Source organism: Brachycentrus maculatus, unplaced genomic scaffold (genome assembly GCF_059751285.1).
Source record: "Brachycentrus maculatus isolate JH-2025_06_01 unplaced genomic scaffold, ASM5975128v1 h1tg000166l, whole genome shotgun sequence".
NCBI lineage: Eukaryota > Metazoa > Arthropoda > Insecta > Trichoptera > Brachycentridae > Brachycentrus > Brachycentrus maculatus.
In genome coordinates, this window is record NW_028280919.1 from 1,246,776 (window position 1) to 1,265,758 (window position 18,983).

Below are 18,983 nucleotides of genomic sequence, written 5' to 3' on the forward strand. Positions count from 1 at the left end.
CACGAATGTAGGAGTTTGTTTAGAAAGACAAATTGATGTGGCGTTCTATTTTCCCTGTCACCCTGCAGAAAGTGGCTTGATGCTTAGTAAGTTATGATAAATAAACTCTGAATGAACCGATATCTGAATGATCTTAAAGATAACATTTTGAGTGTGTCCAAATACTTGTTCACAAAATCTGGATTATCTCCAATTACAGGAGTTATTTTCATATTATTGACATCTCATCAAAGATGAAGAAGAATATGGACCTCACATACTAATAAAAGAGTTTCTGCTCAATAAAAAGCTTCTTTTCATCTCACCAATAGGTGTCTCTAGTGAAGTTCTAGTGATTCAAGAACATTGTTTCAAAATTGGTTCATATATATATATATAGAACTTCCAAGAATTTGAGTAGTGTGGTTGTCAATAATGGGCAGAATTGGTGAATGTTACACGTGTGTAAAGTGATCACTTAAACCAGGCTATGACGGTCGTCAGCCCCGTAAATTCCCAGACTTCCATATTCTTCTTCATCTTTGATGAGATGTCAAAAAATGATATGATCTCAAAGACGTTTGTTTTCTTAAAGCACTTAAATTTTTGCGACACACAGATTAGGAAGCTCTGTTTGAAAAGCGTGTAATCGTTCAGATGTAGTTTTACGATAGGAATAATTATTATAGGCTTACAGTAAAATTTCTAGGTCGTAAATTTGATAGTTCCAGCAGACATTACGTTTATACCACTCAGAAATGCTTTTTACGCGGAAAAACTTAACGTGAACGAATATAAAATTATGATTATATTTAGCTCACTCAGTCACAACAATAATTATCATGTGGGGTGAGATTCTTAGAATTCTTTTATTATTAGAAGTGTAGTTGCGTCTTTTGGGTAATTACGAATTATTTTCTGGTCGATGTTTAGTTTGGATACAATCCAACATTTAACAATAGTGTCTGCGAATTAAAACTAAAACAGCTAGACATATTTTCCGGTCTACTGAACTAAAACTCTTCGTTGTTCAACCTTGGCTTTATATTTATTGCCCGATGATGGATAAAGTCACACTTACGAAATCATGCGATGCATTTTGACAACGTTTACTCGTCAAACAATATACACATGCACGAGTGTATATATATATATATATATATATATATATATATTATATATATATATATATATGTATATGTAATAAAATACCTAGGTACCTACCTATACATTTTATTAAGTACTTACAAATAGTACCTACATAAAACAGTTCTACCACCAGATGTCGCATGCGTCGCACAGAATAAAACAAAAGACTTCCGATAGAAAAAATATAATATTGTTAACTGTCAGAATCAGATAGATATAAAAATTATTGTAAAGATTAATTAAGAATAAACTTTTATTGTCGTTTCTTTTATTTATTACAAATTACAAAGCAACACATTGTTTATTTTATTATTATACACCCACTTTACATATTATTTACACCCAATTTACAAAGAAAAATATTACCACGTTAATATTACCTTGCCTTATAATCATTATTGCCCTAAAAAAAAATTTTTAATTTCCTTTTTATTATTTATTTATTGGAAAACCAACAGAATATATAAAAAAATAACATCATTTAATAAAATTTAAAAAATTACATTTAAATTACAGGTTTTCACTTAAGTAATCTAAAAATAAAAATAAACTGTCACGTACATAAAGTATGACCATATAATAAACTAACATTACATGTTTTTATCAAATCATAGAAAATTTTCTTTATCAAACAGTCAAATAGGAATCAACAATATTGCTCTTAAACGTTTTAAAAGAAAAAGTCTAATTCATTTAGCATTACATTCCACATATCGCAGGATTGATTTAAAAATGAATTTTGGTAGGACTTGGTGTGCATCTTAGGAGTCATTTGTTGTTGGCAAGTTAACCATAAAACTCACCAAATAATGTATAAGTATTACATAATAAAAAACTGAACAGTTTTTTCCACATACCTTTTTTTTCAGAGAACACAGTATGTGTTCTCTGAAATATAAAGAAAATCCAACAATTTTAATTTTATTATTTTTTATATTTTATTTACATAAATTGTACACATTTATTTAAAAGAACTATAGTATTATGACACATAAATAAAATATTTTGTTGCAGAGACCTACCAAGCCAACTTGTGTATCTTGTCGGTGGAGTTCTTTTTACATACGTTTTTTATTGTTTTTATCTATTTTAACCTAAAATACACAGAAAAAAGAGAGAAAAAAATTTAAAAACATAAACTATTTTACAATTTTCATAGAATGAACTCTTGATCATTTACCCATTCCTTTATATTGCCTTTATTCAATATTTTATTTCGACCTCTAACCCCCATCGGCAACAAAGCAACAAATAAATAAATGTTTGGAACGATATATTGAAGTGTTTTACTCCTATATTTATTGTTAATTCTTGGGACTATCAAATCTTCGTTGTGTGTAAATCGTGTATCATGGTTGTGTACTAGAAGATTTCGATATTACGTCTATTTATTCCAAGGATTTCTGATCAATCTAATTTCCTACATTATATTACTCTTATTGTATGCAAGTGCGCAGTAATCCTTTATATATGGTGTGGTAAATTAAAAATAAAATGGAAAAAAAACCACTTATATACATGGCGAATCAAAAGTGTCACAAGCAGCTCAAAATATTTGTCGAATATACGTATCAACTTTGTTACAAAAATACGTTTTGTGATATTCACAATGACGAACTTTTCACAAGACAAATGTGATAATAATCTTCCATCATAAATCATAATTAATATACACGAACGATTTAAATAAACTGAGTAATTTTTATCTTGTTTTAAAGTCCTCCTCATTAAAATTTTTGGCTATCATTTGTAAATGTGAACCTACTTTATTTTAAATATATGTCATTAACTCCAAACTAGGGTTGCCACAAAAAATATTGGGCCCGTGAAATGATTGCGTGTGGCCCGCTTTTCTTAAATCCTTAGCTTTTCACACATGGCGATTCCTGGGAATTCAACTAAATAAGTGAATGAAAATTTGACTGCTTTTCTGGAAAATTGTATTAAAAATTTGTAACATTTCTCAAAATATTGATACATAGAAAATATCAATATGTATTAAGTTGAGTCACATGAGGTAAAATTCAGACTTATCCGTATGATTTTTTTTAGTTTACATTAGACACAACATTTTTTTGGTGTGTCCAAATTCTTGTTCAAAAAATTGTTCCTTTAATGTCGTGTAAAATAACTGGTCAAATTGTGAGGTGCATAAAAATTTGAAATACTTTTTTTCTTGTTTCCCTCAGTATGTAAAATAATCCGGTTTGGATCTTGCATACATTTAAGAGAATGAGTCTCTGCTACATAATAGCTTTCTCACACAAAATATAGATGGCTCCGATAAATTCACACATAAAACGTCATGAGATTAATGATATATGTAGGGATTAATTTTTTTTTTGTTGTTGTGTGGTTATCAATCACATGTAGAACGGTGACCGTTATCCTTGTGTTAAGCGATGACTTAAACATTCTATGATAAGTCATATGCCAGACTTCCATATTCTTCTTCATCTATGTTGAGATGTTAATATGTACATAAAGAAAAGTCGACGATATCATGAAACCAACAAGTCATAACAATCAATTGAATTTTGCAGAAAAAGGCAATGAAACTATTTTAAGGCCCAGTATTCGTAAGGTCGCTAAATTTTATTTTCTCTAAATCCAGTTTTTTTATGTAAGATATTTTTTTGTTATAACACCGTTTTTGCCATGTTTTTTTTTTCGAAATAATTATATGGTTTTGAAAAGAAAAAAGTTATTGAAAGGTAAAGCGTTTTGAATATAGGTAGAAAATAATTTTTCTTCGTATATTCTGTAAAAACAAAAAAAAAATCCAATATTATAATATATTCTTTGAAAAAATCGGGCGTAAAGAGACCTATGACCTTTCCGGTCGTCTGCTGGTGATTGGATTCTATGTTTGCGAATACCCCCTTAAGTATCTTATAGACAGTGGTATTTAGATACCGAGAAACGTTTTGGCTCATTGCTTCAGAATGGTCTGCTGGAGATTTAATTAAATTTGTTTCTGTGACGAGTCCAAGGAACTCGTTTGAACAATGTGTCCCAAAACAAAGACAAAAATATTTTCGAAAATGGACAGCTGCCAGCGGCATTAAGTTTGTAAAAAGGAAGCTATCTTCAGGTTATTTACGCTGCTTTGAAGTGACAAGGTGCAGTGAAATCACAAAACTAATTATATCAACAAAATATATTTCACATTTATGTTTTTACTTTACAATATTTTGTATTACGGCCGTTGTGACCTAAATATCTTTTTTGTCTTTAACAAATATCTTATCACTTTAGGTGCAATTGCTAAAATATTTCCTTTAGATTTATGTCTTACTTGGTAAATACATACTACAATATTTTTAATTTTTTTTTTTAATATTATTTTTTGACATCTCATCAAAGATGAAGAAGAATATGGAAGTCTGGGCATTTACGGGGCTGACGATCGTCATAGGCTGGTTTAAGTGATCACTTTACACACGTGTAACATTCACCAATTCTACCCATTACTGACAACCACACCACTCAAATTCTTGGAAGTTCTGTATATATGAACCAATTTAGAAACCTTGTTCTTGAATCACTAGAACTTCACTAGAGACATCTATTGGTGGGATGTAAAGAATCTTTTTACTAAGCAGAAACTCTTATATTAGTATGTGAGGTTCGAATCCTGGATTATAAATATATTATAATCCTGGATTGTAAATGTAATTGGAGATAGTCCAGATTTTGTGAACAAGTATTTGGACACACTCAAAATGTTGCAAATTTTTTAATCTATTGTGACACCTGTTTCGAAGCATTATGCATCATTTTATAATATACGTACAAACCGAAAATGATACGGAATGGATCGAAATATGTCATTATAGATTTTTAGAAATAGTGGTAATTAAATTAAAATATATACAATTACCATAAACTGACTGCCCAATCGATTCATAAAACTAGTATATTGAATTATAATTTATTTAAAATCATATTTGAAAATCCATTTATGAGAAAACATTGACAAATGAATATTTATATGAAATTTAATATTAGCAATGACAGTTTAAAAAAGATGAAGAAGAATATGGATGTCTGAATATTTACAGGGCTTACGATTCATTTTATTTCTACCCATGTATCTTTATCAAACACGCGAATAATCTATGTATTACATAATTGTCTAATTGTTAATTAATTGTTTTTTAGTTTTTTGATAAAATCTATTACATCAGACAATAATATGTATTAATTTTTAAAAACGTCTGAGACATTACTATCTGTCATTAGTACCCTAACTGTCCATCAAACCTCCTCCCTCTACCTCCTTCCCTAAACTCCCTTCTTCCTTTGCCCTCCTTATTATCGTCTTTTGTTAATTTATGTTTCTTTTTAAATGTCAATTTGTAATTTATGTTTTTTTTTTTAAATGTTCAAGTACTATCTGCCCACTGATTGCAAACGGCTATATATGGTATCAAACGTTTTGATCAATATCACTAGTCCGTCTTTGGTCGGTTGGAAGATATTGCTTTTTAGCAATAAGCCCGCCAATGTACTTTTTTTATTTTCTGTACATGAAGTTTAAATAAATAAATAAATAAATAAATAATTGCCTATAATCTCGGTGAGTGGTTATGTACATTTTTTTCAGTTTCATTAAAAAAATAGTATCATTTACTTCCCGACAATACTAATGGAAAACCGGTTTTAAAATGCCAATGTCGTCAGATATAAAATGTAGAATTCATTTAATTATTTGATTCGGCAGTAACTTTGCAGTAATCTCTATCCATTTTCAATTTAAATTAAATTTGCTAAATACTACTATTTCTTGAAATACGGTATTTGAACGATCATGAATGCATCGAATCCCTTGTCAAAATAGATTTTAAGACACAGTGGTATTTACTAAGTAAAACTATAATTAAAAATCCGTAATTAATATTAAAGTTATATGAACTACGCGATTATTCCTCTCACTTTAATTCATGTCTAGTAATCACAAATTATAGGGTTGTCAAATAACTGATGAATTAAGTTTTAAATTTAATTAAATTGAATTTTTAAATTCCAAACCTCATTGTAGATTTTTATATTTTTATATTAGAGGATATTTTCGTAGCAAAAAATAAGTAAGGCTTCTATTGGCCACATTTTAAATTTAACTAAACTTAGTCCCAACTATGCTTTACAATCTATGGTCTCAATCATTAGATGGCTAGGAGACCGAAGCGATCACTCAACTAGTTATGAATCGTTCTTATCAGACGCTACGTACAATAGAGTATTGTTTACAGTCACAGCCAAGTACAATTCTCCCATTATTTTCCGACTTTCATCATCACACTATGAAGTTCAAGCGATGACGAGCTTTTATGAGCTTTGAAATACTTAATGCGTTCAAAATGGTATTACTTAATTACTTTAGATCAGATTGTAAAATCCGAATCCATCAAACAACCACGAAAAATCCACGCCAATCGTAACATTTTACTACATCGATGCATTTAATTCTCGAATCAAAAGCTTTCAACCAATAAACATGAATAGACTAGTCTTACGGTGCTTATTTACAGATTAAATAAGGCTGAATAAATATGATAAAAGTAACCGTTAAAAAAATACATATAAATTATAAATAGATTTTGTCTACTGATGAAATCTATGTATTTGTCCTGGTTCCAGCCCTAATGTATGGAAGTGTGGCATGGAGTTGGCAAAATAAGGATGAAAGTAGACTGAATGCAGTCGAAATGCTATATACTAATGTCTAAGACTTAGACGAATATGGCAAAGGAATGAATGTAAGGCTGAGATAAGTTTTATATTTAAAATTAAGAAAGATGTGTTGAGATGGTTTGGGCATGTAAATCGTATGAACACTAAAAAAGTGAAGACTGAGGAATTGGCATGATCATGTTTGTCAAATATTTGATTATGCGAGTGACGAAAAAAAGTGAGAGTGAAAAGACATATTTGTGTGGCGTTCTATTCTCAATGCCTACTCCTGCGTAGTGGTTAGTTAATTAGTTAGTTAGTTAGTCTACACAAAAAAATGAGAGCGGAATTTATACATTACCAAACATAATTAACCTCTAAACCCAACCAAAGTGTCTTACTAAGAATAAGCGTGATTCGTTGATATTATCTTTGCTTTTATCATATATGGAATAAAAGCATGAACGCTTAGCTAAGAGCATCATATAAAGTCGAGACAACCATAATTAGAGACTAGAATCATACTTAAAGTTTCATAGCTTCGATACGAAATTCGTCCAGCATATATCAAAAGAATAAGAATTGGTTCGATGTACCAAAATATGGAAGCTTAATATCCAGTATTTTGTACCCTAGCTTGGTTTATGGTGCCATACTATGGCAATGTCTTTTACTATTTTTATTATGTATGATACCACCTAAGCTCAGGACTGATCACATTGACTTCGTGTAATTATGTCGCCTACCTCAAAATCCGCTAGATCCATGTAAGTAGATTTTCCAAAAATGCAAAATTCTCCGGGTAACATTTATGTTTAAAAGATTTGTCTATCTTTAGATAAAAAATTACGAAACAGAGAATTTTCACATTTTAAAATTTTTTTAGAGTATTTAACGAAATACAAACCGATAATGACGTCATCTTAATTTTTGACCTATCCCCGCTCTCTGATTGGCAGATATGGGTCAGAAGGCAAGTTACATGAATATAGGGGAATTTGAAATACAACGCTGTTTTAAAGTATTTTTTAGCAGGGTTTTCAAGTATATAAATATTTTAAACAATAAACCCCACAATTGGGATTCCGATAGAGTATTTATTTTAAAATGTTATAAAATTGGAAATGGCTGGCTTTGAAAGTAGGTGACACAATTAATGATCACTTTAACACTGCGTCGATACGATGTAGTGCCCTATGCACCATTGAGTGCGAATAAGGGTTGTTTTTTTTCTTCAAATGTACCTACCTCTATTGATTTTAACAAGGTTAAAATCCCTTGTTACAGAACGGCCAAATTACATGCTGCTCTGCACCATGTACATCCTCGTCGGGCTAGCCCTGACGTCCACTATCATAGAGCTGGTCCGGAGGCAGTACGCGCAGTCCTGGAGGCAGCTGCAGGCGCTCAGGGGTCCCCTGGCCGACACGCTTAGGAGGCTGGGGGAGAACGCGGGCGGGTCTCTGGATATCGCCGCGCTGCAGAACGACCTGAGAAAGGTCCTGACGGTGGTAAGTCTAAATTGCCATATTTAAAAAATGCAAATTGGTTTTACTTGATTTGAGTTTTTGTGGTAACTACCTCCGATAGAAAGAAATGCATACTTTGGCTTTTATTTCTATACCCCATTTATACACACACACACACACACACACACACACACACACACACACACACACACACACACACACACACACACACACACACACACACACACACACACACACACACACACACACACACACACACACACACACACACACACACACACACACACACACACACACACACACACACACACACACACACACACACACACACACACACACACACACACACACACACACACACACACGCACTTACACGCACGCACACACACGCGCACACACACACACACACACACACACACACACATACATGCCCACATATCGCTGGTTAAATGCCAAAGGACCACAACGCAAAAAAAAACTCTTTATTACAAAAATGGTACATATAAATTATCAACATTTTCATAATCGAAAAATACAGCTATGATTCTAAATGACACGGACATTTCTAACGCTAGAATCATGGGTGTCTTTTTCGAATGTGAAAATGTTGACCATTTAGATAACAGGATTTTTTTTTGCATTAATGGAATAAAGAGTTTAATGATTTTTTTACGTTGTAACCCTTTGGCATTTAACCAGCGATATATACAATAGTTTACGAATATTAATAATATGCACGTACATATTTGTTTTTATTCATGGTATTTTTTTGGTATTACATAGTTTTTTTGAAATCTTGTGCGTTTTTATTACGGGAAAAATATTATAAATCAAAGTATGTACTTCTTTAATAAAATTTTACGCTATATTTATGTACGAAATATAGATATAGGTTTTTCAGTAAGGATTAGTCTCGATAATATCGCAATAAAACCGATATAACTTTTTATCACATTTTATTGATTTTTTATATATTTTTTAAGACAATTTTCAACTGTTTATAAAGGCGATGACAGATAAAAAATTACCCAATCCACATTATATATTTAAGACATGCTAAATTAAAAGGATCGATAAAACGCTTCGTAACGTTTTCTTACTTTTTCGATTAGAGAAATTAAATCGGAATATTTTCATACTTTACGATACATTTTGCCAATCCCGTGATTGAAATTTTATTTGACTTCCAAGTTCGTAGACGTCATAAAGTGAAGCTTTATACAGATGAGTAATTTCAGTTGTGTTCGATGAATGATACGCGCTTCAGAGTGAAGAATCCACTCGTCAAAAATATACTTACGAATAATAATACCTGGTACATTAATTCCACAAATAACGTTGCACTATAGTACTCCGTTAACATGCATCGTGAAAGGTTATTTACACACGATGTGAAATACTAATATTGTTCTTCAAACAACAACGGATAATTGTAATGTAAGTATTATAGAACCGTTTTCATTATGAGAAATATCGTATCGAATACTATCGTGTTAATTTTAAATAATATTTTCGACTATCATTTGTTTTTGCAAATGATAAATATTAACGCCCCAACCAGAAACACGAGAAACCGTCATATATTTTATTGTAATAACAGCCGGACAGTGTCTGGATTCAATACTCCTATACACCGAATGCAAAACCTCGGCAATGATTTCGCGGACCATATCGATATCTGGAATATGTCACTTTCTAACTATAAAGCGATAATAATTTCAATATTTCAGGCTTATGCATAATCTCTTGTTTTTTATATGTTCATCGTTTATAGATAAGTACTTTTCGAACGTATAATATAATTAAAAAAGAGAAAACACATTATTTTTGCATAAAGTACACATGTAATTTATTATATATTACTTGGCTACGGCCAATGGGAAAAAAAATTCTACGAAGATCTCATTTTTTATCAGATACTGGATTATTTATCCTACGGTTGATATATCAATATTATAGGTGACTTATGATAAGATGAGTTGGATAACTGTAAGATCACAAAAGTTAATCTTTAAATAAAATTTCTCTCAAAAGTTCATAGATACTTATACCATTTTTTTAGATAGATTCTCGAAAATAACGACATTTTTAAGAACAATAAACGTTGTTTGAAAATAATGCTAAATGCATCGAAACACGTGTCACAATAGATAATAAAAAAGGTATTATTTACCAAGTAAAATATAAATGTTACTCCAAAGTGACTGACGAATCAATAAACGAAAACACAATTTAAATCGTACAATTTATGTTAAATTCCGTGAAATTACAAGTTTGATTTGAAAAAAACATTCAATTATCCAATAAATTATAACACCAAAATTCAATAGCTTGTTTGAAAAATCATCATATTCATTGGCATAATATTTGCAAATTCTTGGAAGCAATCGAAAAAACGGGTCTTGAAATAATTTGAAGTCAGTAATTAGTTTGCTTGTTATTTTCGTTAAAAGTAGTCAAACAAGCGATTCATCACACTTATCAAAATTAGCATTTAAATATCAACAAAACATTTTGCATACGTAAATCTTTTGTCTGACCTTTTTCACATTGCATACTTAATTCCAACTTCTCGACATAACGAGTAAGTTCCAACTGTTGACCGTCATAGGCTGGATTAAGTGATTCTGTGTTGTACTTTACACACGTGTGACATTCACCAATTCTACTGATTTTGACAACCACACTACTCAATATATATTTTTTTGAATTACCTAACGTCCAAGTGACTCTGAAATCTAGCTACGGCTTATGCAACACCGTTTATCATATCCCTACTCAGGCTTCAACTTTATTAGTTTCATAGCCTATGCCTACTTGTGAGTGGATTTACTCTTTATGTTTAAAGTTACTATAATTTCATGTAATTCATGAGTGAAAATTCTAGGCAAAAACACTCGCTAACAAAAAAACTACTCAAATTCTTTGAAGTTCTATATATACTAACCCATTTTAAAACACTTTTCTTGAATCACTAGAACTTCACTAGAGACATCTTTTGGTGAGATGAAAAGGAGCTTTTTATTGAGCAGAAACTCTTTTATTAGTATATGAGTCCGAATAGTCCGAATCCTGGATTATAATCACATACATGAGAAACGCCAGAATATATCGTTTTCATTTTTATTATTTAAGCTTATAATTTGACCAGATAATTTATTTACAACATTTTGAGTATTTGGACACAATCAAAATGTTGTAGGTAAATACATATAGCGCATTAAACAGGATATATTTTTGAATGGAATTAAATTAATATTACTACGACCCAAATATCATGTTCGGATTTCATTGCAAACGAAGGAGTATTGAAATCTTCTGTAAAGACAGAGAACTCCTCAGAACAATTCAAAACAGCATGCTTGAGCCAAATGAGAACGACTGAAAATTATATTTAAATTATTTAAAGTCACAATTTGCGTAGATAGAATGGGTTGATATTTAAGTAAAAGAATCATTGACTGATTGAAATTTAATAGTCACAGATACTCTCACCAGTACTGTAAAATACATTCTACAAAAATAAATTTGAAATGTAATCACTCAAAGCTTCTAACGAATCCACACCATTTGATCTTAACGTTGTTAGAAGCTCTTTTAGAGCGCAGATCGAATCTGTCATCATTTTTGAAAATGATTTAAACTCCCAAACATTCTGTCGTAAAATAATTTACGGCCAACGTATTAATAGCATTTACGTATTCGATATTATTGCATTTTCTGGTCTGCATAGTATTATAGCTTTATAGACACATTATTATTTACACACAAATATCGATTCTATCATAACATGCTCTTAATACACTTTTCATATACGTGAAATAATTAATATGTTTTCATTATAGTAAATTAAGTCATTTCGTCATGTTATAATGGAGTTTTTAAAAATCAGTTTTGGGGTTCTAGAATCAATTACCGATTCATGAAAACCAATTTTTACTTTACATAACTGAAAACACCAAAAAAACAACATTAGTACAAAAGAAAAAAACAACATTAGCAAAATTAAATATGACTTTAATGTCAGATATTTTCAGCTCTTGCTCTTTTTACACCGTTTATTGTCGATATTTTAATTGTCACTAAAACTTAAGAATACAACATGTCCGCAAATCCGTTTTGCTAAGCATTCTATTTTTGGAAGATAGCTAAATTTAGGGAAGTTCTAATTGAATTAAATAAGAAAATAAGGACAAAAATTATTAAACAAAAAAAACTAATTTTGTTACCAAAATCTCTGCCTACCTAAAAAATACCTTTGACTATGCAAAAACGTACAATATTTTCAATATCGTATGATTTTTTTTATACAGGTATATGAAATTCAATATTTCTTTTATGTGGCCATACTTAATAAAATAAATTTACTCCACCCAATACTAGATACTAGAGAAATGTATAAATAAACATTTGTTTATATAATTCTATTGGATGCTACTATTTTATCGTGTCATTTTGTTGTTTTCATTTCAACCTTTTGTCTAAAGTACCACCACTTTTGTTTGAGAGCTTTTGATTCTATTTGCACATATTTCATGGCAGAAAACATGATTGTTTGAAATATGAAGAGATTAATTATACACAACGATCTAATGCTGTCAAAGAACGCGTTCTCTTTTGATGTTGAAATATGTGAGTATCTACTTTAAATTCTATTAGTAAATATAAACAGTGCATTAATCTTTATGCAAGCAAAAAAAAAAACAGAAACACGAATAAAGGAATTGCAATCAATTTGATATAATTTCAACAAGGATAACAAAACATGTATCAAAAATCGAATAACTAAGAACCATAAGAGTGACCAGGGAGAGTAACACATAAGATGGAAAGACAGCTGGCAGTTGACATCAAGATGATGCAGGATAAAAGCCTGTTATTACAGTCAATTTTGAAACATTGTTCTTGAATCGCTAGAACTTCACTAGAGACATCCATTCTTCACTAGAGACGAAAAGAAGTTTTTTATTGAGCAGAAACTCTTTTATTAGCATGTGACGTCCGAATCCTCGATTATAACCACACACATGAGAAACGCCAGAAAATATCATTTTCATTTTTATTATTTAAGCTTACAATTTGACCAGATACTTTATTTACAACATTTTGAGTGTGTCCAAATACTTGTTCACAAAATCTGGATTATTTCCAATTACGGGAGTTATTTTCATATTATTTTTGACATCTTATCAAAGATGAAGAAGAAAAAATGAAAACGATATTTTCTGGCGTTTCTCATGTGTGTGATTATAATCCAGGATTTGGACCTCACATACTAATAAAAGAGTTTCTGCTCAGTAAAAAGCTTCTTTTCATCTCACCAATAGATGTTATTATAGCATTCAAATGAAAATAATTCATGATAATAGCATTCTTCTAACCCTTATCCGCAACCAATGGTGCATATTGACGAAATGTTATCTTGATCGTTACTTACATGAAGGTGATCACTCTTGCACTCCAGGGACCAGCTTAGAGTAATATAAAATAATTATTAGAGCTTAAAATCGCTAGTATTTTATTTTCACTCCCCCCCCCTGGGAATCGAACCCGGGACCTCCAGCACGATAGCTAAACACAATAACCATTACACTACGGAGGCGGCAAAAAATACTACGAACATGGCACAGGACCAAGATTTTATGCATTTTAAATCCTTTAAACACCTTCATTAATTCCTCTAATTCCTCTCCTTTATTTCTCCTACCTGCGAAATGTATTTTTTTATACTTTTTTAGATCTCTGAATGTTTTTTAATAGTTATTATAATATAAACGTGGAATTGTTTAATTGGCTTTATTTTTATTAATGTAACTATTTTTGCTAATGTGATGTAATCATATAAGGGTACATACCTACATCCCCCATTAGCCATTGTTGTCTCCCATAAATTATTGCTGCACGTGTTAAAACTGTCACTTAGAATTGTATAGCTACATAAGGACCGTAGTCCATTTGATCTTCACATTCGTTTGATAATGCCCTAGCAAGGCGAAACAATTGTCACAATATATTTTTTTATGTGTTTTTGTTAATAAAATACAACTTAGTAGACTCAAAAAATCTGTGTTTGATTTAAACTTAATACATAAATTAAAATGGAGTTCTACAAATTAGACGCCAAATCAATGAATAAATATATAACGTAATCATTATTATTGTTAATGTTACCGTAAACCTGTACAATTCCCGAAGAAATAAAAAAAAATGTTAATGTAACATAATACATTGCGAGATTCAGCTACTTCGAATTGAATACATCTAGATTACAACTGAAAAATCCTTTCATTGCATTGATTGAAATAGTTAGTTGTGAGAGGTTGCCAAGTCTCCTACTGCTCCGTGACTTGAGCCCGGAGAGATTAATGAAATTTATAACATTTCTGTAAACATGCATTTGTTCTCCTCCACGCCAAAAGAAAACAAACAATACTTAAGTAGAGATCAATTCGGGCGCCACCATCGGCTATTAATTAAACGGAAATACAGACTCGAAATGTGATACCATGGATTGGCAGGAGTTTTTAACCATTTGATGTGTTCATACCAAAAAATTGTGATTTAAGATTTTTAACGAACTAACATTAACATTTTTATTTATATAGATATATGTCTACGTGTTTGGTTACATTTTAATGAAATTTAACAATGAAATCTACACAAAGCATTAAAAAAATATATTAACTAGTTCTTTTTCAAAATGCATATATATATATATATATATATATATATATATATATATATATATATATATATATATATATATATATATATATATATATATATATATATATATATATATATATATATATATATATATACATATATATTTATGCGTATATATAAAAAGAGCGCTAAGAACCATAGACTTGTTAAAAGTGAAACTTAAAAAAAAGTGTGAGGATCTTAAAAAAATACACCAATATACATACAATTTGCATATATTTTTTAAAATATTTACACTACCATTGATTGGAGCTTTAATTGGTAATACTGTGTATTAATGGATTGTGCTAAAATATGATTAATATGTCCGTGATTCGATATTTTATAGATAACCACAAAAAACCTAAATAATCATAAAACGTAGGTAATGACAGTGTTAACACATATATTTACCTACTAAAGTGCTGAGATTTTTTCTCATATGTATGCTAAAATTGCCCATGTTTTTTTGAGAAAATAGTCCATTTCAAATTAAATGTATACTGTAAGGGCGTAAACAACAGTTTAAAAAAATAGTATCATTATGTTTCACATAAAACATGTTAAATTTGTGCATTTGGAAATATTATTGATAAATCGGAATTTAAGAGACAACATAACCTCTCAGCTCGATTGCCTAAATACATTGACGTCATCGTCGGTATATCGACGATCTCTATTTTTCCAAAATATATACCAGAGTCCATATATCGATTCTCAGCACTTTAAAGGTTAAATCCCACAGAGCTAGTTCAAAATCATTCCGATATTTTTCAATCTTCATAATGGTACAAAACGAGTTAGGTACTGTCATCAGTGGTTGCCTGTTTGTGATTTGCATCTAAGATATTCCCTCCCGACATTTATCGGGCTTTGATTAGCGTCTTGAGATGGGTACCACACATCAGAGTAGGTACTATGTTATCTCTATCGCATATCGAGCTGTTGGAATCTCGTTAAGTCTGTCCGGTGGTTTATAAATAATGACTCGAATCAATCTACCATCGACTGCCAACAGCATTCGTCACTATTACTGGATATGACGCACTTCAATACGTAATAACATACCTTCCTTGTCTGAATAACACTCATTGCAATAATGAAAAAAACCAATCAACTAAAAAATTACGTTTTATATAAAATCTAACAAAATTCCTTTTTTTTAAATAACAGTGGATCCCTGATAGAAGACAACATATATCTGTGGTAAATAAGTTAAAACGTAATTTTACGTTTAGTAAAAAATAAATAAATAAATAACTTAAAATTTTAATTAAAAAAGAGGAATAGGTGAACGTGTTTTTATAATTTACAGAGATACTTCAATTTCATTCTATTTCTGTGAGCCTAAGCGGCTCATTATTAGAAATAGGTATCAAATTGTGGTAGAGTGGGCTCGAACGGAGAAACTTTGACTCATGTGTCTGCGACACTAACCACGGGACCACAACCCGACACAAACAATAATCTCCTTATGAAATCAATTGATTGCTTTCAAATTTTAACATAGCGTTACATTCAATTACGCGTTTGTTTAAATGTATTCATCTACATAAATAAAAAAATGGAAGGGTTATTTTTTAAAATCTTAAATCTTCTACAGTAAATCAGCGATTGCTTAGTAATTTAGAAACGAATACAAGCGTATTTAAATATACAAATTGGGGGAGATATTTTTCTTAGCCAGGTAAAAACAATTTATTTGTTACTGTAAATCTCAAAAATTGCCTAAGTGATAAAAATGACAGCCTGAGAATGATTAAAACTAAATATTTTACGAGCAGGCGCCATGCAAGGTCGAATTTATGGCGTAGATGGAAAACTTCCATAAAACGAGAAAGCTTTTGTCTTTGCTAAAAATTAAAAATGTTTTATGTATAATACATAATTATAAATCTATTATAACATACTTAATTAGCAATTTTGCGCATTCGGTATTTAGGTTTTTTACTTCAAATAGGACGTTTTATAAACCAAATTTTGATTAGTTTTAATAAAATACACCTTTCAAATTTATCGAATCGCGTGACATATAAATATTGAAAAATACAGGTTTTGATATTTACTAAGTAAAAGTTTATTTTTTCAGCGAAACATAGGTATTGATATTTCCCTTTTTTTGTCCGCCTCTATAGTGTAATGGTCAGCACGCTCTGCTACCGTTCTGGAGGTAGCGGGGTCGATTCCCAGAGGGGGGGGGGGTGAAATAAATATAAGTGATTTTTTCACTCTAATATTTATTCAATATTACCCTGGACTGGTAGCTGAAGCGGAGGGCTGATCACATTTCTTTTGTGTGTTAACGATCAAGACAATACTGCGTTTATATGACGCAGTGCCCTATGCACCATGGGGTGCGGAAGAGGGTTTGAATGAATGAATGAAAAAATGTTTTACATAAAAATGTATTTTACTTTGAAATTAAAAAGATCGATAGTTGTATCATTTATTATTTCAGACAATGGAATATTCACCCTACGGATAAGATGTCAATATTATAGGTAATTCAACTTGATATGAAATATCTATCGTTTCTCTTTATATAAAATATGGAAGTCTGAGCATTCTAAGGAACCTTTGCTCAAACAAAAAAAACTAAATAAATATTTGACTAATTTTTAAACTGATCAGCCATTTTTACAAATATTTCGAAAATTGTTCCGATATGTAAAAGGACCTGAGCCCATTGTATATGCACAGGTTTTTAAGAATTAATGCAATATGGATGTTTAATAATGGGCAAATGGTGAACGTTGTACATGTGTATAAAATAATTGCTTAAGCCAGCCAAATGCCAGGTCATAAGCCCTGGGAAGCTCAGACTTCCATCTTCTTTCATATGAAGAGGAACGATAGTTGTTCCACATCAAGTCGAAATACCTATAATATTATATCGATATTAGTTTAGGGTTGAAATAGTCAGAGTTTATAAAGTAAAAAGAAAACTGGGAATATTAAGGGTAGATATTACAAAATAAAAAAATAAATAAAAATTGTATTAACATGTTAGTATTCGGTTCAACACAGGCCATGCCTAAAGAGCCGTAATACGTAAAATAAATGTATATATGAAATGAATATGTATATTTCAATGTATCTATGTATTATGAAAAATAAAGTAAATATATAAATAAAATAAATATACCTCGTTAAATTTTAAAATTTTGGTTCAAGTAAAATATAGTATAAGATTCCTATATGATTTTACATATTAGTGTCGAACGAAGTAAATTTCATTTTATGATATCGAATTTAAATTTTATTGTGGTCATTCGTGTTACACGCGCGGAGTAAGTTTATTATTTTATTTTATTTTTCAAAGAAGAAAAAAACTTTACCAGGGTATCTTTTACTTTATAAAGTAATAAAAGAATACGGTTTTCTATAATCTTTCATGCATGATTCGATAAAAAAAAACGTTATATCGATTGGAATTTCAAATAGCTACAAGATCCCGAATTCAATATCAATGGTTGACTCTGAAAGGCGACAATAAAACATCTGACGCATGACGCAATGGAAATATATAAAACACAGCTATCGGACACATGGATACATTTCTCATATTGTATGTACAAGGGAAACAGGAAAATGGGCTTTTCTTGTCCATGTCAGGCACTAAAATGGTCAAGGTCTAAACGAGGTGTTGTTTTAGTTACGAGATATTATTTCTTATACAGAGACATTTTTTTCAACTTATAAAATGCAAAAATACACTACTATATATTTCACTATTAATAATAATAATAAAACCCTTATCCGCACCCCAATGGTGCGTAGGGCACTGCTTCATATAAATGCAGTGTTATCTTGATCGTTTTTACATACGAAGGAAAGGTGATCAGCCCTCCGCTTCAGGTACCAGTCCAGGGTAATATTGAATAAATATTACAGTGAAAAAATCACTTATATTTATTTGCCCCCCCCTTGGGAATCGAACCCGGGACCTCCAGAACGGTAGCCGAGCGTGCTGACCATTACACT

General features: G+C 30.7%; 1 protein-coding gene across 1 annotated transcript in view; it reads left to right on the top strand.

The window, feature by feature from the left end:
• The window catches only part of LOC148308421 (TWiK family of potassium channels protein 7), an 86,286-nt gene that overhangs the window by 44,400 nt on the left and 22,903 nt on the right, over positions 1 to 18,983 (top strand). The window contains exon 7 of the mRNA XM_088261729.1: positions 8,092 to 8,315. Coding sequence (XP_088117855.1) covers positions 8,092 to 8,315 — 224 coding nt within the window. The remainder of the gene's footprint in view (positions 1 to 8,091; positions 8,316 to 18,983) is intronic.